We start from the raw sequence: 9,351 nt of genomic DNA, 5'->3' as shown, positions 1-9,351 counted from the left end.
GCTTTAGTTTGACGCTGTTAGAGGAGAAACCAGTGTCTGTGTTGGATTCACATCCAGAATGTTACAGTCAGACGACAAGGTTAACAACCTAAACCAGTGGGATTGAACACTTTAAGTGACTACAAAGTATTTACAAAACCTGCTGTTTGTGATGTATAACTCTGCAGAACATGTTTTTCAGTAAATACAGTGTGCCTCTTTAGTTGTGTTGTTGTGCGTGTGCCGTGTTTCAGACTGCACTCGAACGCGTCTTGGTTTCATGCTGTGCGCTTCTGTTTATTTTCAGAGCTGTGACGTGTACACCCACTCCTCCTATATGTGGCCCGTCAGACGGCACCAGGGCCCGGATTGGTGAGCTGTTGTTGCTGTAGCGGCTTGTGTGTGAGCTGTGGGGACGGAGGGGGCGGTATAAAAGGCTGTCCCCCACTCCGACAGCTTCACTCTGGAAGAGGAAAGTGAACGGGGAGGGTTGGACAACGTGGCACACAGGGACCCCCCAACCCCCTGTATTTACCAACAACAGGCGTTTATTTCCCAGCACTCTGCCGTCCTAGCACACGGGCTCTCTCTGAAAACTTCCCTTCTACCTCGACAAATAAATGCCAAGAGAAACAACACAAACGCCAACAGATAAGGATCGCTGCTCAGAAGCGAAGAGAAAGACGAACAGTCGGACAAACACGTAGACAAAAACAATAAAAGCGCACGGATCGTCGCCGTTGCCTTTCTCAATGCATACCCTTTGTGCCCGGGGAACGATGAAACCAGAGATTAACGCCGCCGTCGGATTTCTGTCGAGATTTCTGAGGGTAAAAGGACACGTAAACGATCGACAGGTCCAAACATTCAGCCAAAGCTTACAGGACATTTTGGCAGGTAAGGAAACCCCAAAATTCTCCTTTTTACGCACACAAAACGCACCTCCTATTACGCACAATAACCTCCCGCTTTACCTTTAGGGTTTATTTAACTCTCTTTGGCTTCCATGGTGCTTCTGGTCGGGCTGAGGAGGGTTTCGAAGAAGCGTTTCTTTGTTCTCCAAGTATCACTATCAGCGCTACCAAGGCGCACCACTGTTTGCGCACGTCCAACAGACGGAAAAGACGACAAAACACAGTCATAAAACGCAAACTGATACGCGTAGTAGGCGATAAGATGGGAATTATCGAATATTTTAATGCAAAGAGTCGAAAACTGGGGGGTTATATGTGAGTTTGTTGAAAGAAGAGACGCTTGGCTCAAACAAGGAAGTGCGCCTCGGTCGATAAAGCTCTTAGAGCAAAACAGCCCCCAGTGTGTTGGTAGTGGCTGTTCAATTACGTAATGCTTAGAATGAAATAGGTTCATATAAAATATATCCGACGGAAACACACATTTCTAATCTTTTAAGCTGATAGTTTAATGTTATATGGTTAAAAAATAATCTTTTAGTCTGATTGGCTTCTTTCTTTAGGATAAGTTTATTTTCCATTCATACACTTTTCACATTTTCCCATTTTGGAGTGAAACCGCCTAAATTCAGATGTTAGTGTTTCCATTCCATGTTTTGTGTTTATATCAAGGCCACTTTCCTCATATTTTTTTTTAAATAGAACGATTAAATAAATACATGAATGAATGAAAATCAAACTATTTTACTTTACTTGTAATTTATTTACCACTTGCTTTGTTTACATAAAGGATTAATTTGCGTATTATGAGCGTTAGGACAGTCAAGCTCCGGGGATTGTCTACATTTCCTGCTGTAAACACATTCCAGTCTCAGGACTCTAAAGCTGCCACACATCTGCTTCACCGCTGACGTACAGTACCAGATGACCTACATTTCCTATAGTGGGCTCTGTTATGGACAACAGGCTTTGCATTTTCAAGTAAAGGGTGGAAAAAACCTTGAGAAAAACAATCAAAACACAACAGACTATGACGGCAAAGGACTATGTCTGAAAGGTGGTGGTGGTGGTGGGGGTCCCAGAAAGAACAATAACAACAAAACACATTGAGTGTAAGAAATGTTTGGGGTCTCACAGCTGTTTGAACTAATGTATTTAGTGATATTTGGAGGAATCTGTGTTTTTAGGTGAAGTAGCCACTAAACATAACAGCTGTGAGAACTTTATTCAATGTCGGTGTTTGCAAACAGTCACAAGTTGGAGCTGAATGAGTCGGCTGTTGGGCCTAGTTGTGGGGGAGGGGATGTTTTGGTGGGCGCCTATAGGAAGACTTGACAGGCAGAGGCAGAACCACATAATCGCAAGGAAATGGAGGGGAAATCCAGTGTTCACGTCCTGTATTTGGAGAACCGAAACACTAATTGCGTAAAATGTCTGTGAATTACAAAATTATGAATATCAGTCAAGATTTGAATATAATTTTTGAGGTGTTGTATAACAAATTTAAAGTAGGTTAAATAATTAGATAAGCTGTAAAAGACTAGGTGATTGAAGGCAAAATGTAATCTCCTAAATCAAGCCCCTGACCAAAAGGTAAATGTGTGAAAACAAAGTGAATGTGTGGTACTGCCCCGTGGGGCTCGCAGCTAAACTAGGCCAGCCAGCGCTCTTTTGTGCTTGGAAACATCACAATCAACCACTATTGTGTCTGTGTACTGAAAAGCTGGATGCCTTGCTCCTCTTGTTTGTGTAAAGGGAAGTGAGGAAATCAGTACCGATGACTAGATTGAGACCACGATAGTTGTATAAATGTATAAAACAGGGTTTCAATTCTTGTTGTTTAGAAAAAATGATGATTTAAGACTCTTTGAGAGGTGGAAAAAACCCAAACACCTGATGAAAATGGGTCAAAGCTGCATATATAACATATTGCATGAGTTTGAGGTCAGCGACGGAATAAACAACCCTCTTTCGTTAAACTCTTTAAGTTAAGCGCACACTCGTCTGCTTACTTTCCGTTTCCCGTTTCCTACCCCTCCCCTGCGCCCTGGTTTTTAAGAATAGGCCCTGCTGAGCTGATCTTTCCCAGCTGCTCCAGGGTTTGTAGGTGGCTGTCTTTGTGGCCACGTCCAAAGCTGAAAGATCATCCAGCCCCTTGTGCTCTTTCATGAGTGCCAGGCCCTCCATTAGCTCAGCAGTATACAGCCGTCTGTGATAAGACATGGGAGGGGTGTTATTATCCTGTGGATGCATACAGGTGGCCTCCGGGCCCTGGTCTGAATGCTGGCCTACTTCACCCCCACCCTCCTCCTCCCGTTTTTCACTGGTCACAATGAAGCTGGCATCAATGGGAATTCAATATGGATGAGCCATGTCAGAGTAAATGGGGTGGTGGGGTTATGTGTGCTCCTTTAAGTAGAGTCAGAACAAAAACACTTTAAAACTGTCAATAAATGGCAAACAGACAAGGCTGTTTTCAACAAATTGAGGTCTGCATATCCCAGTGAGGAGTTTTAAGGGAAAGAATTGGGTATATTTACTCTCCTCTGCACCCAAATCAGAGAGTCAACTGTTTAATTTTCCACTCATCATTTTGACCACGGAAAGGCCTGAAGCAAATAGAATGTGTCGTCACTCTGAGTCACTGGTTTCACTGCATTTCAGAAACTTTCATGTACACATAATATTTAGGATCCTCTCCCCTTAAGAGGCGGGGTTGTGTATCCCAGATGGCTGGCTGAGACGAAGGCTTTTGGTTGTTTTTGTTCAGCCAGTCATGGGAGACTTTGTGACACCAATGCCGGCCAGAGGAGGGATTGTGCAATTCAGTGGTCCTTCAGTCACGTAGGCTCAGGGTGCTGCTGACTGCCTGTTTATGGCTGCTTATCAGGCCTGCAGCAGCAGGTGGTGTGTTTCTGTTCGACTAGCGCTAACTAACTAACCTGTGGCTCTTGTACACTACTTATTTTAGGTTGATTCTGATTATAATCTTTTAAAAGAACCACCCACAGGTATAGACAAAATTAATGTAAGCAGTTAATCAATAGTATTGCAGAATGTCTTCACAGTCTCAAATCCATTGTTTTTTTTTTTTGTTTGTTTGCTGACAAAATCAAATGCTTTCATAGATGGCCTCGACAAAAACAAAAAAAAAATCTCTGGAAACAACTCCCTCTGCCGCTAAAAAACAGACACTTGTTTCTTCGTGTTAAATAAATGTCATGCATGACTTTATATAAATGAAACATAAATTAGTGCTTTTACCCTGTTAAACCTTTTTAATCTGTTTTTAACATTGTTTAACATTTACAATGTGCTATTTTACACTAGTAACGTGTTTACTAAGTCACATGGTCATTAAAACACAGCGTTCTTTGTACAGTTTGTCTCAGACAAAGGTCGCAACAGTTTCTGTTTCAACCTTTGTTCAGTTACAGTTCACTGCACATCGTGCCCACACAGCCTGGTGTGACGTCTGTATTCTAAAGTGCATCTGTGACTGAGACTCATGTAGATGTCACTTCAGGTGCACAAAACTGGTTGCAGTGTTGTGATTTGGCCGTTCCTGCCTTTGCATTTCCCAGTGTTTAGATTTATCTGTTATTTGTTTTTAGTATAATATAGGTTTTTATCCCTTTTTAACTTTATATGACAGTAGCCTGATAGTTTGCAAACCAATACTAAACTTTCTACATTTTTTTTTTCTCCTCCTGTGTCCCTGCAGAGCAATATAAGCACCACTGGTTCCCAGACAGACCCTGCAAGGGTTCAGGTTACCGCTGCATCCGTATCAACCACAAGATGGACCCTCTGGTGTGGCAGGCAGGCCAGCGCATCGGCCTAACCATCCAGCAACTCTACCTGCTGCTGCCCAGTGAGCTCACGCTCTGGGTGGACCCGTTCGAGGTGTCCTACCGCATCGGCGAGGATGGCTCCATCTGTGTCCTGTATGAGTCGCAGCCCGGGGTGCCTGCAGGGTTGCCTGCATCAGCCACCACCGGCGCCCCCTCAGGAAACAGCGGGTCGGTGAGCCCCATGGTGGACAGTCACATCAGCTGCAAGGAGGAACTGATGGTGCTGGGCAGAACCAGTCCCTCCAAAGCTTACAATATGATGACTGTGTCCAGTTAAAGTGGCACATCACCCCGGCCTACTTTTGTTCAGGGTCACACCATGGATGGTTAGATCATTTGACCAGACCAGGGTGAGCCTTTTTAAAGCTAAGAATATGAAATGAAATAGTGAAAGAAGAAAAAAGCGAAAGAAAATAAAACAGAGGATGTGGCCTATCATCCAGGTGATGGAAACCTTGTAGGTTCGATATTTTTTACCCTAACTCCCCATTATTTTCTGTTCTGTTGTGTCATTGGATCAGCTGGGCACTCCGTTTTTTAGGAGAGGCTTTGTGGAAATGGAACTGTTGGGGCAGCTATACCAACCAACCAGGAACCCCCATGGAGACTGGCTCCACCTACCCCCCCGACTGTAAACAACATGGTGATCAGCTCCATCACTGATGGGGCGGTCAGCATGGACTTTGCACTTTTCGTACTTGTGATTACTATGGGTACATGTTCAACACAAAACACCAAAACCTAAATTGTAAGGATTTTTTAACAGGAACTACCCCTCGAATTTCAAAATCCAGAGGTTTTCAATTTTTATTTGTTTTGTTTCCTGGGTGGGGAGGAAGTTGAGGTTAAGACTGTGCCTTTTGCAATATAAGCTCAAAGTAAAGAAACACCCAATAAGAGCATCTCTATTTTCTATTAAAAAACCCTTTTTGGACCACAGGGAATCAGTTTTCTTTATCTTGTAGCTGTTGGAGGAAAGGTTCATGTCTTACGTCTCTTCCTCTCCTTCTTCCATCAACATCGAACTTGAGAAAACCAACATCTCTATCTGCTCTTGGCCTGTATGTAAGTGCAAGTTGAAATGTGTTGTGACACCTGTTACCTATGGATACCAGTGTGTCTCATTGCACTGTCGCCCTCCCATTACCCATATATGTGTAGCTTTCAAAGGAAGGGTGGGAATCCGTCTCCTTCCCCTCTTCCTGTAATTAATGAATGTTGTTGAAATTCACAATCAAGTTCCTGTGTTGTTAATTTGCCCCCTTTTCCCCCACACCACTTTGTCATCTCCTGCATCACCAAAATTCAAAGTGTAGCAAAGGGGGGCCTGTTTCACCCAAATTTTGGTCATGTGGCCCTGTTAGAATTGACATTGAATGCACTTTGACGTGAGATTGTGTGGGATGTGTATTTTTTACAGAAAATTGCCTGCATTCCATCCATTCGAATGTCATCTTTTCACACCATGTTTTTTTTTTTGCCCTCCCCATTTTTAGCCGTTTGTTCATACTGTAGCTCCCGTGTTGGGATAGACTGATGTCTATTAAAGTGGGAGTGTGCAAGTCTGGTTTTCAAAAACATTTTTTACACTGTATTTGTGAACATTTCAGAGCTCTTGATTTTAGGTGGAGTGTATTTTTGGTGGTATGTTAGAAACATTCTGTCATCCGTTCATATAGCACTGTTCATCAATGCTCTGGCAGGATGCAGAGCCAAGTCCCCTCTTCCCTTCAAACACACAGATGGTGATTTGTGTTGCTGATAGAGACAAAGGTTAGTCTGAAAGGTCTGGACTAAGTGATGACTGTGTGAGACTTTGGCCAAAGGGAGGTCTGGAGCACTGACTGTTCAGAGATTAATTTCAACTTGAATCAAAAACAACACCAGGCCTTGTCAGCCTTCGATGTTCATTCACATTTCCAAGGTTGTGTAAAAGGGAGAGTCTTACCTTTTTGTGCATTGGAGGTGCATTGCCTTATGGAGACCTCATTATCATGAATTATGAGCCATTCGTGATTTTAAACAAATATCAGGCTTATGTGTGCCAGCCTGGTGCAATGTGCTGTCCAGACCCTCACTGGAGGTGTCCGCTTTCCAGCCTGGCAGCTTCAAATCCCCCCACCCCCTTAGGTGGGGGTTAGAGTGCCTCAAGTGCCACATATCACCCCTGAGCTCAGACCTCCTGATCAGCCAAAAGCAAGCCAGCATGCTGCTAGCTGACCCCCTGTGGATGCAGGTAGACTTAATGTGACACATATCATCATCCATCACTGTGGGGAGCTGGGTAAGGAAGGCAGGGAAGGGGGACTAGTGTGAGAGAGGGGGCCAGGGCCGGACTCCTTTTGTCCAGGGCAGCTAAAATCCCTCCAGCCCCCTCTCTGGACTTATTCAACATCCCCCTCCTTGACCAGAAGCCCTCAACCCTCCCTCAGCAGTGATGGATAAAAACCAGCACACACGCTTGACGTCCTCAAGCTGCACTTAGGGGGGGTGGTGGTGGTGGTGAGAAACTAGGAAACATGGAACAAAGATGAAAAATCGAGGGTACTAGGATATTGTTTTCTATTTTCATCTCACTGGATTGCGCTGCACTTAATTACTGAGTTTGAGTAGCAACTTTGTTTACATGCCTGTGAAAGGATGTGATGACGTACCCCAACTTCACTCCTGGTTTTGAGGCTGAGTGGTAACAGCGAGCTAAAACAGATGCTGGGACAGCTACGGTTGTTGTTCGGACCTTAGCCTCTGGCCGAATCTGTCACGGCAGGCTGGTTCACCAGTCATCCCCAGACCTATGGGTGTTTAAGCTCCCCTAAGCCTGAGAGGATCATGGGTAATGGAGCTATAGCCTTTGACGCACTGCAACCCCTCTCCCCCCTCTTCTGCTCTCTGCTGATACTCCCTTCAGCAATCTGTGAAAAGCAGTGATTCCATGTTGGCCAGATGGAGAGGAGCTCACTGGGATGGGAGCCCAGAGCTTTGGTTTCCATGGTGGACACCAGTTTTAAATCAGCGCTGCTCCATTATAGCTCTTTATGTCATGTGACAAAATAGTTAATGAGATTGGTCTATATTTCGGACACGAGATGATCATCTCGTCTCACTTTTCTTTAGATGTATTTTTTTGTCACACTGGTAGACTATCTCATCTTTCCACTCTGCCGTTGCCATTTTCTACTGTTCATCCTCTTAACAAGAGGATTTTTAGTCTGGTGATCTAACCCACTTTTAACAGACCTGTTTTTAAACCTGCAAAATCCTTAAAAAAAATTAACTGAATTCCTCTTCAGCACCTCCTCAACTGTACTACCACCACCCAAAATGGTTTAAATCCTCAGTAATATTGATCATTTAAATGGCATCCATTCAGCTTGTGCGCACATAGGTTACAGAATTGTCATGAGAGTGCTTTGAGTAGTCAGAGGTAAAATAGCACATAAAATGCACTAAATATGTCAAGTTGAAGTTGTGTGACATTTTTTTGAGACGCGAGGAGTCTCTTCTGGAATGTATTGCCAAACTCAGGCCTCGGACATTCAATAAATACCCTTATGGAGAAGTTGTGCATGTTAAGACATGAAACAGGAAGGGAACAGCAGTTTTGATGTTGTTGTTATCGTCAATATTGTCATCGATTAGTTGAATTATTGCCACTTTCACATTTGAGGTGTTTTACATATTGTAGAATGTATTGTAACTGTACAACAAATGGTAGAGTACATAACATTACACATGGGAAGTGCCAATAATTGCTATCCTGAGGTGTTTTTAGATGTATTCCTTTTGTATTTCATCTTTTAACATGGATAACGCTTTTCGTAAGTGAAGCCATTAGTGACGGGAGTGTTGGCAAGGACCAAAGTTGTTTTGGTAAAAAATATTAGTTTCCATGATCTGTAAGTGTAGACGTATCCTTTGTTTTTTTTTTCTTTTTTTCTTTTCAGTTTTTTCCTTTTTTCTATTTACGTACAAAACCAGAAAATAGACAAAAAAATCTGAGCTTACCCAAGAAGAAAAGCTGTCTATCTTGTGATCTCATGTCAGTACATCTTTATTGTGTTCAGTCTCTTTTCCTTGGGTATGTTGTGATGAACTGCTGTAAATTTGTACAGTTCATGTAAATTGATTGTGCGGAAGTTGTACAGATTTCTATATTTTGGAAGAAAAGTTTTTTTTTTTCTCTGTAATAAAAAGATTTCCTATCTTGGCATCATATTCACTGTGAGCTGTGTCATTATTTACATAGTACTCTTTGATACTGAGTGGTAAAAATATGCAAAGTTAGATGCTTTCATTTGCCTTTCATGATTTTCCCACAGGATAATCTTGCACCATATTTTACCTTATGAGCTACATTAAGATTGGAATCTAACTTCCAGTGTGAGAGGCTTTGCAGAATTAATGTTGAAAGAACTTGAGAGCGAATCTCCTGTGTCAAACTTACACTTTGAATATTGACAGGCTTAAAGTCACACGATCTGTAAGAACATTATTCCACATTAAATCTGAATCCAGCTTTTTAACCACTACAGAATGAAAAGAAACAGTGCTTAAATGGTTTTATAATTTGTATTTAAACATTGTCAAACACCAACATGGAAAGCCAG

General features: G+C 42.8%; 1 protein-coding gene across 1 annotated transcript; it reads left to right on the top strand.

The window, feature by feature from the left end:
* Positions 1–419: 419 nt before the first annotated feature.
* On the top strand, positions 420–8,959 carry btg1 (B-cell translocation gene 1, anti-proliferative). The gene is made up of 2 exons (XM_030148283.1): positions 420–876; positions 4,615–8,959. The coding sequence occupies exons 1-2, from the start codon at positions 732–734 to the stop codon at positions 5,019–5,021; spliced, it is 552 nt and encodes a 183-aa protein (XP_030004143.1). The 5' UTR covers positions 420–731; the 3' UTR covers positions 5,022–8,959.
* Positions 8,960–9,351: the final 392 nt, after the last annotated feature.

The sequence above is a fragment of the Sphaeramia orbicularis genome, chromosome 12 (genome assembly GCF_902148855.1).
Source record: "Sphaeramia orbicularis chromosome 12, fSphaOr1.1, whole genome shotgun sequence".
Classification (NCBI taxonomy): domain Eukaryota; kingdom Metazoa; phylum Chordata; class Actinopteri; order Kurtiformes; family Apogonidae; genus Sphaeramia; species Sphaeramia orbicularis.
Note: the sequence above shows the minus strand (reverse complement) of the source record. Positions and strands in the feature narration are given on the sequence as shown.